This window comes from Adelges cooleyi, unplaced genomic scaffold (assembly GCF_023614345.1).
Source record: "Adelges cooleyi isolate 19-005CV unplaced genomic scaffold, UGA_ACOO_1.1 ACOO_flye_CR_arks_rails_tigmint_CR_PRNA_21, whole genome shotgun sequence".
NCBI classification, from domain to species: Eukaryota; Metazoa; Arthropoda; class Insecta; order Hemiptera; family Adelgidae; genus Adelges; species Adelges cooleyi.
Window position 1 is genome coordinate 11,408,375 of NW_026095871.1, and position 19,285 is coordinate 11,427,659.

General features: G+C 31.6%; 2 protein-coding genes across 4 annotated transcripts in view; both read right to left on the reverse strand.

Annotated features, from left to right (window-relative positions):
• Positions 1–507, reverse strand: part of LOC126834505 (DNA N6-methyl adenine demethylase-like) — a 36,340-nt gene extending 35,833 nt beyond the window's left edge. The window contains exon 1 of the mRNA XM_050566468.1: positions 365–507. The gene's annotated coding sequence lies outside the window, so the exon portion shown is untranslated. The remainder of the gene's footprint in view (positions 1–364) is intronic.
• A 3,549-nt stretch (positions 508–4,056) lies between these two features.
• LOC126834783 (uncharacterized) lies at positions 4,057–19,121 on the reverse strand. Of its 3 annotated transcripts, none has more exons than XM_050566953.1 (6): positions 7,000–7,135; positions 6,569–6,759; positions 6,198–6,287; positions 5,985–6,116; positions 5,558–5,743; positions 4,057–4,486 (listed from the first exon to the last, which is right to left on the reverse strand). In XM_050566953.1, the coding sequence occupies exons 2-6, from the start codon at positions 6,757–6,759 to the stop codon at positions 4,306–4,308; spliced, it is 780 nt and encodes a 259-aa protein (XP_050422910.1). In that variant the 5' UTR covers positions 7,000–7,135; the 3' UTR covers positions 4,057–4,305. The 3 variants fall into 3 exon arrangements, with proteins under 3 accessions (XP_050422910.1, XP_050422909.1, XP_050422908.1); XM_050566952.1 differs by having other exon boundaries at positions 6,996–7,134; XM_050566951.1 differs by lacking the exon at positions 7,000–7,135 and adding an exon at positions 18,955–19,121 and having other exon boundaries at positions 4,058–4,486.
• Positions 19,122–19,285: the final 164 nt, after the last annotated feature.

A 19,285-nucleotide genomic window follows, 5' to 3' on the forward strand; every position in this document is an offset into this window, starting at 1 on the left:
TTCGCGCGCAAACAAAGGTTAGGCCTAACCTAACCTACCGCCGGTGCGGTTAAATCCAACGGGACAACTTGAAAAAAGAAAAGCCCTAATTGTCTTTTGGTTGACTAAATATGCACCAACTACAGACGTTGTGATAGATAATGGGGAAATTTAGCCACATCGCGCTCGTGGTGTTTTGATTAATATAATAATATATCCACTATAGGTATAATAATTATATAATTTTTTATAAAAGTTGGTCGGTGGTCTAGGGGCAGTTACCGCCCGATCGCTCGTCATCAAGACACATACCGGTAAAATATTTTATCGAAAGATGATTGAAAACATAAAATTAAAATATTTTGTAATAACCGTAAGTACTCACTCAAAATGTTTTTTTCGTCCAAATACTTTGGGAAAATTTAAAATTTATACAAAAAAACTGTTTAAAAAAATAATTCGTTTTCCGTGCACCAACACTGACACTGACACTGACACACACACGCGCGCGCACTAGGCTATCCACGCACCGCGACACGACTGTTGTCTGGGACGTATGCGGTGTACGCGGCACGCACGACGCACATTGCACGCACAGGGTATACGGCGCGCGCACGCACGGCACCCGCCGTTGCCGTTGCCGTTGCCGCTTAGTTACCGGCGGGTCCGCTAGGGGTTGGTTTTTTCGCGATCACCGCCGTAACTAAACCGCGATGGGGGGGAGGCGAAGTGGTAGCCGTGCACCCCGGCATCCCCCTACCAGGTGCCCCCGGGGTGGCAGCTGTACCGTCGCTACCGCGTGCAGCCGTCGACGGCCGCATCGTCGTCGACGTCGACGTCGCCAAGGCGCGCACATACGCGCAAACGCACGCACGCACGCACGCGGTCATTGTTAACCGCGCGCCGCCGTCCCTCCGCCGCCGCCGTGATGCAATACCGCGTGTGTGTAACGCACCAAAACCGTCCCCGCCGCACCACCACCGCCGCCACCGCCGCCGCAGCCACCAACGGCATAGTCATCGCCACCCGGCCCTTTTGTGTCCGCGCGCAGAACTACGGGCTTACTATTTATTTATTTTTTTTTTTTCATATTTTAATTATTATCGTTTTTAATCGGAACACAAAACCAGTTTGCGCTAGTCCTAACAAAAGGCTGGACGGCGACGACGACGACGGGTCACATAAATAACGAGCAAAGTTTTAATAATAATAATATATTATAAATGCGAAAAGCATTTTTTACATATTACATTTGTTGGCTATACATGTATTATAATGTTATACATGTTATTTTGACTATAAACGTTAATATTATCATCAAACGTGTCTCGCGTTAAATAGCTAGCCATAAATAGAACCATTGCTTTCAGTTGACAATTTTCATGGTACATTTTGTTGTCTGTAAAATCCGTTTCTGATTTGCAGTGTCATTCTACTGAAGAATTATTTGTAAAGATGCCTTTTGAACATTACTAAAATAAAAATGATGACTTGATTCAAAAATGTTCCAGGGATTTCGATCGCGTTACTGTTCAATCGTTCAATTTTTAAAAATGTTGCTTGTACATTTTTGGCTAAAATAGGTTTATTTTAAAAAATAGAAAGGTTTTTTTCGTGCATAAATTTAGAAAATAAAATATAGTTTACGTTTTAGTACTGTAGTAAACTGTAAACCTATGTAAAATCATATTTTTTTTAATCTTGCCATGCGCAGTGCTACGGTACTACATAAAGCATTAATTGTAAAAACAACAACAGAATTAAATTGAAAACCTCTATCGTATGTTTGGTTAGTAAAAAAACAAGGAAAAGTGAGCGGTATTTTATTATAGAAAAAAAATAAAAGACTTGGCCCAACAGAGTTAACATCATTTTTCAAAACAAATAATTATTAGACTAGGGTACCGATGTTAGGCACAGACTATGCTATTACAACAAGGTAGATGTCCCGTACCACTGAGTGTTTTGTATGGTAGGTTATAGATTATAATATGGTAATACTATGGATTTCGTTTAATATAAATTTGTGTATTATGGAACGTTCGAAGTTTGTAAAAGTTGCTTATTCATTTTTAACGAACAAAATGACAACCAACTACCGAACATAATAAATTACCGTTCACCGTTGTATAATAAGAATAACGTAGTATTGATTATTTTTCATCGTCTACCACCCAGTTGTACTGATTTTTACCATCTAACTATAATATGTTTTGTAATATTAACTTGAAATAAATATGGTCACGCATACTATTTGTCTCGAGTTATTGAAATACAAATACTATCGCCGTTTAGTTAGTTTGCGTTTATTTATTTATTCAGAATAAAAATGTAATATTACATGGCAAGCCTAGGGTTTCATGTGAGTCAACTGTTATATTGAAAAAATAATTATAAATATTAACAATAAAAATGCCATGTTTACACGAGCTTTGGAGTTTGTATGTACAACTTTTTATGATCAAATTTAAATAATACTATATCAATGTGTAACATTAGATTGAGGTTATAATAATTGTAAATAATATGTAATACGAGGCTATAATAATCTATGATATCGAAGCCTTACCAAATACTAATACTATACACAGCATGTCCGGTCAGAAACACTGTTGGAGTGTTTAAAAAAAAAATAGTTGATGTTTGCCGGAATTGTAAATGTATTAACATAAACATTTTAAAAACGTCTGATTTCTACAAAATAATGGTTGAATCATTCTTATTTCCTTAGTAAATAATAAACTGCTTAGTAGCCTGAGCAATGTGGAAATTATCATTACAACAATTATTTTTTGTACATATAAAATGTATTAACTTATTTTTTGATAAGAGGAAAAGCTTAGATTTTAAGAAATGCAGAAATGTGATTTTTTACGAGACTTAAATGTAAGCAAAAAACGACTAACGTTAAATCGAGGCACTTTTAGTGTTAAGCTTTTGCGACGACCGGAGGTTGGCCATTTTCACTTAATGTTTCATTTTAATACCGTCGACGTGTATACCTTTGTATGAATGGGGTGGCAATTATTTACTGCACGAGTCATTGATTTTCGGTTTTAAGTACGTTTTACAATAAAACACGTCGCAAAATGGTCTACCGAACAATTTCCATTATAGTGTGATGTATATTATGTGTATACACACACATACATTAAAGCGAGGTACGGTTTTCGATTTTCCCATGAAAAATTTGTTGTGTGATTTATTGCCAGAAATTAGCGCTACGTTTGCGTCGCATATATTATTATAATTTATAATACATATGTACCGATTGTGACATAATATATGTATAGTTGTAGAGAAATAGATACAGGTTTATAATAATACATATTGTACAACGGTGGTGGATTGGGCACGATAGCAATGCTGGCATCATTTTCAATAAAACCTATTCAGGATAATGTGCATATTTAAATAGATCATCGAGGGTGGACTGAGCTGGGGAATGAGTAAGAGAATTTTGTACTTAACTGTTGTGTATTCGTTTTAACCGATCTTTTTTTGTTTTTGAATAAAAACATAATATTTTATTTTAATCTCACCATCCGCTAAAATATTGTAATTATTAATATTGTAGTTTATTAACTCAACGCAAGTATTACTCATATTTGCTTTTATGTAGAACCCGGGCCAAATTAAGCCATTTTAAATACTATGGTCAATGACCTCGTTTTTTATAACAATCTTATATGATTAAGATATATTATGTATTATCATATCGAATATGTATAAGCAAAGTAATCAAATTTGGCAGATAAATTTGACTTTTCATACTTTGTCTACGAGCAATAGACCGAGTTACTGGTGTCGGTCGTAGGCACTGTATGTCTTTTTCTTCAAGACCCTAAGCGCTGTGCCTATATAGTGCCTATTGGCTAAAATCCTGATCCGTGGTAAACGCCTAAAATATTTTTCAACTTACATAGCTCAATAGAATTAACCAATAATTGTTTCTAAATTTCAAACAATAAAATATGAAACAACATTTTTATATATTATAATTTACAGTTGAAGTATAAAAATGTATAATAATAAGTACCTAAGAATTTTTATCAAATTAAAATAAAGGAATTATTCTTATAGAGAGGAGCATTACAAGAATAAAGTTTTTATCCGTAAATTCATACTTAATACAATATCATAAAACATTATATTCTAATAAACGTATTAATTTTTACACACAAAAGTAGTATATTAAAAAATAGTTAAATAATCGTATGCAAATGAGTCATATTAAATAAAAATATTTTTTGTCGGTACACAAATTCATTTTTTCAATGCAAATAAACCAGTTGCAAAAATATAAAATTATGTCTTTTTTATTTTTTATTGTTCGACTCTGCCAATGGTACAGGAGCAGCAATGTGGAAACCAGAAAACGTCTACATACAAATTATCTCCGGTCCCTTGCAATGCTACCAACCGTTTTTGGACATACTTCTGTTTGCATGTCGTAGTGAACCCGAACGGTGGGTCGCAAATACCATTGCATGGCTGTTCCGGAGCTCTGAAAAAAATGCATAATTCAATACCTCTTATCACTCACAAAATGTTAACATTTTTAATAAGGACTAGACGTTTTTAAGTAATAATTACAAGTGCTAATTACGGCGAGTAATGCATGATATGTATCTATGTTTTATTAAAAAAGTGGATAATTTTGTATTATACGCTTATAACCTAGAAAACTGTTAACGGAACAGTGTTTTAAGTAGTAAAAAGATTAATTACTGCCGGATCAGTACAATTTTGTCTTTTACAAATCAGAATTCATCTATCAGATGTATTATTTATAAAATACTTGTATTTCGCTAGAATTTATAATTGTTAGATAATTTCCGAATTGGTAAAATATTGATAGTTAAATTGTTCCTTCATCATATAAAATATATATAGTTAATTTAGACCATATCAAGTGTGTGGCTAAAATACTGCATGTAAGCTCATACAAATTGTATTAAAAATACATCATTGTAAACCAATAAGCTCTCAACTCTTCATAAAAGCAAATCGAAACCAAATTTGGTTTGGTTTTAAATCTCCATAATAAAACTATTGCGATAAATAAAAAAAAAATAACAATAAATAAATATGTTGGGGAAACATTATTATTTTAACGCTTTTTTTCTAAAAAAAAAATTAGACGGCTACTGTAATAGGCAAACATAAATACACATGTGCGTAGATAAAGATAATGTTAGTTTATGTTAGTCAAGTGTTACTTTTGTTGTTACTCAAAAAGTCCAAGACTAAATATACGTCATACATGTTTTGTTAATTCTTCCTTGTACATTTTCTATTAAGATTAGAATCTGACTTAATGACCAGTTACTCAAAAATGTAAGCATATGGAACACATAATATTATGGTGACCTAATCTTTGCCACAGCCCCATAAACCTAAATTATTTTATTCCTACGGTATTAATGTATTCCTAGTATATTAAGGTTTACCAAAAAACTTATCCGGCCGAAAACAAAGTGATTATTTTAATTCGGTAGAAACGACTAATTTGTACAAAGTAAACAGCCGTATGGCATTTGTAATACTCTGTTTGCATTTCGAATATCATACTTACGCACAAATTTCCGATCTTATGGACTGTGTATACATATCGGAAGGCGTCCTGACCATGTTGACTACGTATTTCCATTCACCCTGTGTGTTCAAAGCAGCCCTAGGGTAAACATTGTTTATGTTGACCTGGCACAGCTGATCCGAATCTTCTTGTCTTTTCCGCCTTTTGTAACCACCCTGACTTTGACTATTTCAAACAAAAAATAAAACTTAAGTACAACAGTTTTTGATGAGTTATTACGTACAATTAATTTGTATTCTCTAATATATATATATATATATATATATATTTTTTAGCGTTTATATTGATCTATTTTCAAAATAGAATTATTAACTCAATAAACGTTAATTTAAATATAAACGCCTCGACATCATCCCTAACTAACACAAATTATTTTATTTTAATATATAAATAATTCGAAACCTACCTGGATTGCCATTGGAAGTTTTGGTTTGGATTCGAAGGAGTCTCGGTTAAGGAAATATCAGCTGGTAAGTGATACGTTCTATCAGGATAACCGGCAAAATCGATTTGAGTATCGTTGTATTGGTTATGATTTCTAAAAAAAACATTTATACGATATTATATATTTAATAAGATAATATTATGTGTATTTAATAAAATATAAATTACTGTTCACCTATAATACGGGTTATCAACTACTTTTTCTTCGTTAAAAAATGTTTTGAAGTTTTTGTCCGTTTTCATCACCAGATAGCTAATCAGTCGCCTGGAACACGTTTACTTCATATTATTTCCATGTGAATTTAATATTATTATTTATATTTGTTATTTGTGAGTATACTCATATATTTTTACAAAACATTTGCTGAATTTTAAGTAAACAACATTTAAAAAAACCCAGGATTTTTTTTTTGAAAACTGTTTAATTACGTATCAAACAATTTTATTTGCATTTTTTTTCAAACTCGGGTTTTTTGGTCTTCGTCTAAGCAAAATTAACCCATTGAACCCTATTTGTGGGGTTTTCGCTAACTAAATTATACTTACTCTGGGTATCTGTCTATTTTCTCACAAAACGTGACGTCACCATTGTAGTGATGAACACACCTGGGGACCTGACCGACGGGCGCAGGCACGAAAGGCTCGTTGTATGCACACCCACCATACAAGTGTTGACAAGGCGCGTGTCCGTAGGCTACAGACAGTATCAACGTCAGTGCCCACCACTCGCTAACCATCTGCAAACGACACATACAAAATTGTTGTTAAGTACAAGTCAAAAAGGTTTTTTTCATTTTTAATTAATATTAGTATTGTCCGCGTGATAATAATCGACTAAACTCAGAGAAGTAAATATTAAAAAATTAAAACGCGATATATATCTATAGATGTAAATATATAAGTAATGTATAAAATCATGAGGGAAATGAAGACGTATAAACCAATAATCGTTTTTGAATTTAAGTTTCGTTACCTACTTATCGTTTTCCTCACAACCCGTCCGGTTAGAGTCGCACGAGTTTCTTTTATTTTAGTAGGTACACAATATTTATTTAGGTATTTATGAATTGAAATAAAACACTATCAAAGTAACGTTGAACAAACGACGCAAAATCGCTTACTTGACTGAACGTTCACATTCGACAAAAATCTGAACGCATTCTAATAACTTGTTTAAGAACGCGTTTGTTCTAAATATTGAGACGATAGACCGAAGTTAAACCTTATAGTAAATACATTTTTATTGAAGGCTGAAGGTTTTAACAAGAATAAATCATAAACTAAACTCGACGTTAATGGAAATCAGGTTAATTAAGTAAGTAGAAAAAAAACAAGTTGGTTAAACTTTATTGCGTAAGACTCGCTTATAAAAGTGTAATTATGGTTAATGGTAAACATAGATAGAGCTGAGGGAGGTGGCTTGAGTTAAAAAAATCATACTCAGGTCTCAATTAACTATTAAATATTAATTTTATTAGACAAATTATTTTTCTACAAATAATTGGTTTGCATAGAGCTTACACTTTTAGGTACTTAGGTAGCTTACAAACGTTCACTGCACAACAAAAAAAGTCATCGGCCAAATTTGTTGGTAAAAACATCTGTATAACTGTATTAATAATAATAAATCTAACAAAACGCTAATTCACAGCGGTTAAGTTAGCTTCTACAGCAAGAGTGGGTTAAGTCACTTTAAAACGTATTTATAACGTATTATATTACTGTAGTATTATAAAAGTTCAACGTGGTTAAAGAAATATAATTGATTTACTTTACTTGTTCCCTTACTGGTAAGCATAGGTCTTATATTATGTTTTTCAATCGAGACACATTTACTTTCTCCATGTTTCAAAACGATATGATGAGTAAAAATCGCCTATGATTATAACCGGCTATACTTTTAATGAATTTTATTGATGTGTTTTTAAAACTTTCTAATTTATTTGTACAAATTTCCTAACATGAATGATATTTGCAACAAGTATGACACGATTTATCTTACTTGCAATAACATTCAACGTTTATATTTCTACTAAAATATTGTTTCACTATATATATATTACCTAATACGTATCTCAACTTAGGCGTTTAACAGCAATAAATATTTATTTTAAAGTAGCAATACACGTAATACATGTCTATCCAACGAATGAAGTACCTGAAAAATACACTACTAGAGCAAAGGCGGTTTAACGATTGTAGTTGATCGGAGTAAGCCTAAAATATATCTACCACCACACTAATTTGATATCTTACCATATAAAAAATCAGTTTTACTACGTTATTAATAAAATTGGAGGTTATCTACTTATAACTTTATATAAATTTGAAAATGCTGGAGGTCATACAGTATGTTTTTTCTATACGTTAAAAATGATTCCTGGTCTCGAACCACGTAACTGATTTCACGTTTATTTTTAATTTTTGTATAAAAAAAATTTATGTTTTTAATTTATTAAATTCATAAACGCAAGTATTGGTCAGTTTGGGAGAATAAATGGTGAAATAATTAAGTAAACGAAAATCATACTAGTAAACCCGTAATAGATTATCTATCATTACCGTTAACAATAATCATTATATATATATATATTTAAAAAGGTTACATGAAATCAGTAAAGAAAAAACATTTCTGAACATGTCAAAAAATATATAACGACTATTTGTGCTCTTTCTACATTCACAGCGATTCATACAGTTTTATAGTACATGTTTGAATTGATCATTTATTTGCACCTTCAAAAGGATATAAGGTGCACTCATGGACCTCCTCCGGCCATAATAACGCAACATGATTGTGCATTGCCCGTCATTTATCATTGATTTAAAAAAAAAAAACCATTGACCGTAATGGTCGCAATTCTAGTCTGTCTAGATACAGAACGACAATAATAAATTGCAAACTATAGCCACCAACATTTGTACAGTATTTTATACTTTATTCAGAGGAAATCCATTACTATGATAATTACTTTGCTGATAGTTTTATACTTGAACATATTAGTATTAGGAACCCGACTATAATATTGCGTTGTTAAAATTTTATTTCTCGAGGACAATAAATAATTTAAACAAAAAAACATTACTTTTTTTTTTTACATTTTATCGTTTCGCTTCAGTAATTTTCCCGCGTTTATTAAATTGGCATCTCCTATCTGTCCGCTTATAATCGGGTTATGGCGCATTCACATTTACGTTATCTATCTACATTTATTGTACTACAATTGTGCTCGCAATCAAAAACGCATTGAAACGTTAAGTGCTCGGCGTCACGAACACCTGAAATTCCGCTAATGTCATCACGCATTAGCATACTTATTGTAATATTTTATCACATCAATGGACGATACGAGAAATTACACGGACTCGCGAGTAAAACCTATTAGTATAAACGATTTCGTGTATTATTATATGTTAATTTTTAAACACCATAATACTTAATGACAAAAATTATATACCTCAAATACGTTATTTTTTGTATTTTAATATGTAGCCCAAGTCAGTTATAGATTTGCTGTAGTTTTAGTTTAGTACTACAAAGTGCATATTCACAAACACAATATCTCTAAAAAGTAATAGCAAGTATTTTCTATGATATGATTACATTAGCAAAATAAAACTGTTTTATAGTGATATACACTTGCACATAAAATCATTGCTGGCATCCCAACTACGAATTGACCAAGTCTTCTACAGCGAAAATGTTTTGAAGAAAATAAAAATGTTTTGATAATATTGTAATTATATATTTTTAAGTTAGTTTAAATTGTAATCAATATATTTGACATAAAGTAATTAGATACAAGAGGGAGATAAAGGTTTGTCAATTCATCTTTATTTCAGTCAACGCGCTACAACGTCAACAGCAATAGATCAATGTCATGCTCTATATATATATATATATATATATATATATATATATATATATATTCAAATCATGCATCTATATAAATATATTTTGTATTATATTGTATAAGATAGGTCGTGCATTTAATAACTGTCGAGGGTCCTTATGTGTTAGACGGTAGTTGCCGAAATTTGTATTCCCGTTGCACTACATTTCATCACCACCGTCGTTTGCCAAAACCATTCAGTTAGCACAGACTTTCTTTCACTCGATATTATCAAATAACTTAGCTTAGCAAAAATAATAATATCTTTGAACACTATACAGTACAGCAAATTCTTACAGTGGACGATCCTTCCAACTATCTATCAATATTAACAACTACAAACCCGATTTTAAAAACTTACACCTTTTTAAGTTTTGGTATTGATATATTTGTTTACACAAAATTATATCAAAAAACAAATATATTTAATCATTTTCCTATAATGCTTTAATATGTATTTGTAATAGATTAGAAGTATAAATTTTAAATGAAGTTTCTTCTAGTTCCATTATTTACTAAAACTGCTCTACTAAAATTAATAGCAGCTTGAAAATCAGCTTAAATTTATTGTTCCTAAGGTCATGCGTGATGAAAAGATAGGTAAAAAAAATTGAAAAAGATCTTCCAAGAGAGAGAAGAAATAAAATATTATGCCTATCTAAGCGCTACATCTTACATATTGACATATATTTATTAAAAATTGTATAATACTTATTTTCAATTGTTCATTCTTGTATTCATAATAATATTTTTTGATGCTAATTTGTGTCACAATGGACTGATCTCAATTTGTTAGTTAAATGAGTTATAATATACTTAGCAAATAGGAACATTATTTTTAGCTTCTTCTTAACTTAAAATATTAAACCTTCCAGTTTATTCAAGAAAAAGTATAATTAACAAAAGCAAATTTAAAAGTTAGAGTTTCATAGCGAGTCTTTATGGAAAATTAAAACTTCTAATTAATGTTAAATTGCATTTCTAAACATGAGTAGAAGCCCTCGATTCTCGAACAATATATTATACATTTTAGATAGATAACTGTTCGAAAAGCTTAAAATAGATTATCTCGGTTTAATTATAATTTATAATCTAGGACTTATAAGATATTTGTGTATATGAATTATTGGAAAGTTAAGATCGCCTTGTTTCGAAATGCTTAAAAAACCGCAAACTAATTGATGCTTTATTAACATTGGATCGCTCACATAGTTGGTGAATCGCCCTGTACACACAAGAGCCCAAATCTGACACGCCTGTATGTATAAGAGCGAAAGTGAATTGCGCAAGTGGGACTAGTGTCGAGTAATATATACCAATAAAGCGAAATAACGAAAATCCAAAGTATTAAAATTTAAAAAAAACGTTAGGAAACTTAAGTGCGCTAGTACTTTTTTATAGCCAAATCCAAAGGTATGGGTTTTATATTTTATTTACACGATGCCGTTATGTTATTACGACATTATTTAAGGTCGACGTCGAACGCTGGATCATTATAATAATAATATAATGCTGTTGTATCACTGACCGTCGTCGATAAAACACAAGGTATTAAAAAGATAAAAAAAATACTAATTATCAAGTCCAACGTCGACCTAGTAAGAGTTTGCAAGGAAGTAACTATAGCTATTACTATAGAAGGTCACGGTGCTAATATAATTACACTTAATTTGATGTCTTTTTTTTATTAAGAACCACGGACATTATTTTAATTAATTTCTCGGCTAATGATAATAAAAATTAGAATAACATAAAAAAAAACCTACATAAGTACTTAGGCGATATTTTTGACAATAATAATACTAATAAGCGCCTAATGTTTTTTTGTACGGCGATCATTGTCGTCCGTTCAGACTTGAGAGAATCCTTTTATAGCTATCAACTTTTGCGTTTGTACTTGGGCGATAAAAATCTAGCGTTAATGGTTAAATACAGCGGACTGCCTTGGCAACCTTGTGATTATTTGCTCCGATTTTCGAAACGCCCGGCCGAATGTTTTTGATAGCGATCATATACCATCTATACAAAAGAAGGTCATTTACGGTTTCAAAGAAGTAATAATTACTATATATACATCATATGTTATATTTTATACTTTGCGCGACGTTAAGTGCTTTTTATGACGGTATCGCGGAGAATCTAGCGATTTTTGCATATACAAACATTATAACGTGCTAAAGCAAAAAAAAAAAAAATACAATTATCTACTGTAAATACACAATGATTACAGCGTGCAAAACACACTCAGCGCGCAGCCGTCAATTATGATTGTATTATTCCCAACGAGGTCAACAGCCTTAAAAGATCCAAAAAATATACTCCCCCCACCCAATACAACAATAGTAATAATAATAATGCTAACACTGGCGTAACTACTAGTTAACTGCAATTTTTTTATCATTTCGGCTCTAGATAATATTATTGTGTTATTTTTTCCTATTTACACCTGACCAAAATTATAATAACTAAGTAAGTACAGGATTATTAAATTGTAGGTAGAACAAATTGCATAATATAATGTAGCAATTTTTTGTACATGTACTCCCCATATATAACCACTATAACCTAACCTAACCAGAGGGAGACTAAAAAGGGCAGACAAGGCTAAAATGCAGGTGGTCAAATGCCTATTGGACCGGATCTATAATAAATAAAAGAGCGATTTTTTAAACCGCTAATTGGGTCACCTTTATATTTCCCCACTATGGCCTGAGACTTGTCCAATCCGCCTTTACTACCCCTTGTGCTAAGAGTACACTGCTTGATGTATTTATAAATTATAATATCTTCAATGTAGAGTAGATTATAATATTAAGTATAGTATTATATATTGCAAGTGCAGACAAGACAGGCCAACAGTCCCACGTTTGTGAACATTTAAATTGAACGATAGCCTAAAGCATTTAACAAAATTCCTATTTTATTTGTCTAATAACTGGCACACGAAACCCGAATGTAACATAATATAACGGCCCTGTGGTCTAAACGGGAGCGGCTCATTTGCCCACCTGCCCTCCTGAATAGTCCACCGCTTGGATATGCAGTAATAGTACCAAACAGGTTTACATATATTTCAAATGTTAATCTGTTAAATCGTCATCGGAACTATTCTAAATGGTCACCGAGATAGTATTTCAGTTCATTAAAACTTAAAAAATGTATACATATTGTAATAGAGCATTTATTTGTATTGAATGAGCGGGTGTTGTTTACATTTTGTTTGCATCACAAATTGTGATTCACATTTCCCAATATAGTAGTCTATAGGATAATTAAAATATAAAAACCAAAAAAACTTAAGTATACATTTTTCACATCTTTCACTGTAACGCTAATCGTCTTTTGCTTTTTCGCCTTAATCTATTTTTTTGGCATAAAAACAGTAATAAAGTTTTAACCAACATTTTCGTTTTTAATTTAAAGAGTATTTTTCAAATATCTTACACCCAACGCCCATCCACTCCAGACATCCATATTTTCCTTGATCTATCTCGCAGTCTTATTCACCGTGGCTGCCACTTAAATGATGCTATTAGGATTTCCTTCTCTGCTATTCTCATAACACGTTTAACCATTTTATTCTTTAAAATGCTAATATTATGCAGTTTAAAATTTTATATTTTACATAATATATATCGGTTTGTAGAATGTACTGACTGTCTGGAATGACTTCGCAAAATTAAAAAATTAATTATTTGCTAAAAATCATAAAGTTTTCAATTACTACGTTTCCAGTATCCAAAGCTCGTGGACGGGTTCGATTTCCTTGTTAAACATAAAATAAACTGTGACTAAACAAGGTAATTCTAATTGAATTTATGAAAAGATGTTGGATAAACCGTTCTTCTTTATATTTTGTCTCGAGAAGTGTAAATCAACATGAAAACCATGTAAAATAGGTTGAACTGTAATTTTATGTTTGCTAGAAAGAGCAAACACGGTAATAAACTATTTCATTTGGTCAAAGAAGCTATCAACTAAACCACATAGTTATTCGATTCGAAAAGATTAAATAATAATAATTATATCACAGCCAAAATCGAAATGACATGATTTATACTTGTGCCGGAGTAGTATTACAAAGCGATGTACAAACGAATTCGGTATTTTGTGTGAGGAAAACGAGGAAGTTTCTACATTAGATTTGAATTATTATAATGTTTACTTTCGATCTGCCGGTATATAAACGTCTAGTTATATACTGCTACACCGACGGCACACGTTGAGGTGGAAAGTAAGTGAATTCCAACGAGTAGGTACCACGATAGAGCGCATAGAAAAAAAAAACCCGAAGACCTCAATAAGAGCCTGCTACAATGTTCTTTGGTTTGTCCGCCGATCACGAATGTGTATTACTGAGTCAAGGCCTTGCGGTCGACTCACCGTAGCGGAGGCGTGAGAATACATAATCATATTATACAGTATGATAATAATAATTATAATAACGTAGATTATGACGATGATGATTCATTCACACGGACAGTCAAAAACGCGTACGCGCTATTATAATACGCCAGTATTATTATTATTACTATATTCAAAACGTTATTAGGTCACATAATAGTATATAATAATATAATATTATTATTCGATGAAAGTTACTGTGAGATGAGAATCATGATATGGTTTCGCGGCCATTGCAAATCAAATTGAGGATTGCACGAGGGGAAACGGTGTATAGACTATAAAACGAACGTTATATTGTTTTACCGGTTATGCTCCTCTCCGAGGGGAATCCGGTCGACGGCTACATAGTGATAGTATAGTATATAATATTTATTATAATAATTATGTCACAACGAACTCCGCCGTCAGTTAACGGGCCTAATGTCGGTCCATCCAACCTCTTTCTCACTCGCCCTATCGGTCTTAGCCGACTACCGACACGAAAGAGACTCGTCTTGGTTTTTTTTGTTACCTGGACGTTGCGCAATCGGTCACCCGGATGTTTGTTGGCATCCAAAGTCAATCCGAAAATCAGCAAAAAAAAAAAAATCATTGAATTCCCAAAAAAAATATTATAGTATATAGATAAATAGTTGATTCAAAGTATCCATAACGACACTTATAATGTGCCGTCCCGTGAAATCCGGTTTCCGAAGAGGATTCGCTCGAAGTGACGAACGACTCGCTTGAAACATTATAAGCGCATTGTTGTAGTTACATTGCACTTTATGTTAATGTTGTTCCAGTGAAGACAATGAAAAATTCCATTTCAAAAAAAAAATAAAACGCACTACACTTCGTCCTCTGAACGAATTAAGTGCAAAATCAAACTTTGGATTCCCGGTTAAATGTAAATGATTTTCACATTTCACCAGCTAATCGGTCTCTTATTTAGATGTTTTATGTGTATCGTATACACTAGCCTTATACGTTTCTATGAATAATCCAGCAGGAGTAGTAGACTATTCGATACTTTTTGAAACTCTATACGGCCTTTTATTACGGAAATAATCTTTACACGAATTTGTTGTATTAGTGTCAATAAAAAAACTTTACACTGGGTTCTACCTAATATTAGGTTAAATTTAACTAAATAGCTAATTTTTAGTTAACAACCCCGTTTTTCAATAAAATCAACTACAAAATCGTGGTTGTCAATTTATTAACTATACAATTAAATTTGAGTTGTTAGAAAAACAAATCCCTTCAAATACCTGTATTTGGTAAATGCCGAAAATAAAACCCATAATTTTATAAACCGAACACAAGCTCAGTCTATACTCTATATATACTTTATCTGAGCTTTGTAAATTCTGAATAATATAATACCATTTATTACTATTTCTAGTGCCAACACGTGTGACTAAAACGTAAAGGGTGATGCCACGCTGTGTCTTATCTGCAGGTCTCATGTGCTAAGGCCCCCCCCCCCCCAATGGAGGTAAATGGAGGAAATTCATTAAACCAAGACAATCTAGACACACGATATTCACCTATCTTATGCTTATCGTAGAATAATCGCATACATTTTATGGATAGTGTAATAAATAATAATATGAAGAACAAATTATAGACTTTTCTTTTTTATAAAGCCTTGAAAATTTAATCCCGCGGCACCTAAAAGCCTTGAGTTTATGACCCGTCTCTATCTAAAATATACTCATTTCTAATAATATTAATAAAACAGCTAATGTCTGAAATCATTTCGTATGCTTAAAAATTAAACCATGTATTAACCCTGTAGGGGCGGAACAGACTAAGCATAGGCCAACTAGCGCTGCTGAACCGCTATCTATAGGTATTTAGGTAAAGTCATTTTGAGGACAGTATAAATTATATCAGTTCTATCTTAAATAAAAGAGCACCTTTTTTTTTTTACAGATTACATACACTAACGTGAGCACTAGTGTAGAATAGTTTAGTACTACTTTTAATAGTATAGCGGTTCAACGAAAATGAAACTAATCGAATCATAAACTAACCAGCGAGATGCGAATAATGACATTTATGTACGCTGCGTCGTGAGTTAGCTGTATTTTAACGTGGTGAGTAGAACCGAGGTCGATGTAGTTTTGTGTCAGACTACCGTTTTCATGTTTAAATTACAACGTTAATGTTATTATTATTAATATTTTGATACTATCTCTATAATAGATTTACTTGTGGACCGTTTGGCAATGCGACAACCAACTGAACTAGTTGTGCAAGATTCTAAACCTGCGATGTGCCGATCAATTAATATGTCAATAAAATGTCAATTGTTATTATTAAACGTGGGTTACTATAAGCCGATATAACAATTTAAATACATACAACCTCGCAAGATTTTTGTTTAATTCATGGTGAATGTGATGTGATCTACCGGTGAAAATACAAATTGTCGAAAACGGTTCTCACTTTTACCCGTTATAAAATATAAGAAGTAGCCTGCAGCGCCCGTATAGTAACCAATATTGAATGGTTTTACTGGATTAACGATTATATTATAAGCAAAAGCCGCAAGTAACTGACATGACATACATTTACGATTAATCCGTCTGTTAGTGTAAAAGTTAGATAGTTAATATTACATTTTTTTTATCCATTGGAGCTGGCAATTTAACACAGAAATATTTTTTTTTAAAAAACAAGACTCATCGCAGCAATTAAGTAAATATCAAACACCGCGTTAAGCCTGGAGAATCGAATACAACGAAATAATTACAGCCGTACTAATTATAAGGTCATCCATCCGATTATACGAATATATATTTATATAAATCTCGTATGACATATATATGAATAAAATATATATATGCAAGGACATATTTGTTTTTACCCGCAACATTCATTATGTGTACCCTGTATATTAGTGATACATTCCCTCAATGACTTACAGTAATACGTATTTTCGTAAATTATTTAAAAAATTTAATCATCAAGTTTATTTGCCATTTTTTTTTCTTAAGATAATATGGTCGTGGATTTGAGATGTACTCAAAACCCATCAACCAATTAGATAGAAATAGAAAAAAACGAACACTTATCAGCTCACTTGGAGCTGCAAGTGTTTTAAGTTTAATTTTAATTTTATTAAATAAAAAGAAGCAAAAAAGCAAAAAAAAAAAAAATTCACTATGTAAACCCCATTATACTATTAAAAATTGGTGATCATCACATTGCAATAAAAATTATATTTTCATACATAATTTTTAACACATTTTTATAAACTATAAAATTATTACTTTTGTTCTAATAATCTAATTGAACATATTAAATAAGTACAGTTTTTTTTTTTAATGTTAGTAAATTGTTAAATAAAACAAAACTAAAAAATACCTAGATATTTTTTAATGCTACAGCAGGCTACAAACGTATTTTAAATAACTAGTTTACAATGTCATATTTGAAATAATACAAAAATAATAGGTTAATAATTATTAGTTTGCTAATTAATTAAATAATCGATTCACACAAAAACCTGAATGAGACAATTTTTTAAACGGTTAAATATGTAAAATCATCATTTTCTGTTGGTTCATAATATTTTATTTTTATTTTTACATTGCCTAATTATTATGTAGACAAATTTGAGTCATTAAAAAGATGTTTTTTATGATTTCATAATTTAAGAAAGACCTGTAAATTACAATATTTAATTTCTCTACTTCTTATAATATATACCTACACATAAGTATAATGTATAACACAGGATCAATCTTGGTTAGGAAGCTTGTATCGTTGATTAAGAATACTCAAAAATCAATGCTACTATTATAAAAAAATATGTTAATTAATATAATATTTAAAATCAGTAGCATTATGATAATTGTAGATATACGGAATTTAATATAAAAAAAAAGGAATAGCATTATTCACAATTTTGTGATTAAATAAATTAGGTGCTTGTATTATATAATAAAAAAAATATAAAATATTCAATTTCGTAGTATTTAATATCATTTTCTAAGAGTTAGATAATATTAAAACGACAAAGAAAAAGACGGCGAAATTCGTCCGGTTCCGATCAAAACAGGTTTATAACTGCATAATTTTAATTATTATGCACATCATGTAATTCAATGTTATAGTCATCTTTCGGTAGGCAAAGCCCTGACATTAGATACCGAAGCACACGTTTTATAAGTTCAATATTTATCGGCATAAAACATGTAATTTAATAAACTTTATCAAGTTAACTTCTGTTATGTATGCTGTTTGATACTTATCAATTTGACTCGAAGCTTACATCTTCGCTATTTAGTTTAAGAAAATTTGAGACTAATACATTTAGTTGTTATATTTAAAAAATCTTGACTTTTTATGAGAGCTAACTTTAAATAACTAAAATACGAGAGCTGACTGAAATACTCAAATTGTTGCAAAAGAGATGACTAAACATGTTGTATGTGAAAACCGGTTGAACCGTTTAGGAAAACATTTTATTAAGGGATGAATAATAATTTTCGTGGCTTAAGTTTTTTTTAATTTTCTCCGTGTCGCAGTAGAAATCCTCAATTGGACCAATCGAATAGGATTTTTTCCCCCTGTCAATCCGATACTAGGTACCGTCTATATTATTATGTCGTTGTTATTAGATACTATGATACTCACGTCTGTTTGTCATTGTTAATCTAACACATACAATAATAGGAATAACGCGGTAACGCACACGCGTAAAAAGTGTTGTGCTGCGGATGGACGGCCGAACGGACGGAGAGCATTACGCGCGAAAACGCCTCTGAAGACATACTAAATATTATATTGGATGTACACCGGCCATGCACCGAACACACGCAATAATATTGAAACTCGGCGTCGTCGTCGGCGTTATTATATTGTAATACATATATATGTATATATATATATATATATATATATATATATACACATATGATAGGAGTACCTATCCTAAGCGCGCGCGTTTGTGTATGCGTATTAGGTA

Bases quoted from the DNA above. Each gene is read 5' to 3' on its own strand.
- LOC126834783 (XM_050566953.1), bottom strand. From the start codon at position 6,759: ATGGTTAGCGAGTGGTGGGCACTGACGTTGATACTGTCTGTAGCCTAC. The intron at 6,117-6,197 runs GTGAACAGTAAT...TGTTTTTTTTAG, and splicing joins GTTGATAACCCGTATTATAG to AAATCATAACCAATACAACG. The intron at 4,487-5,557 runs GTAAGTATGATA...CATTTTTTTCAG, and splicing joins ATAAGATCGGAAATTTGTGC to AGCTCCGGAACAGCCATGCA.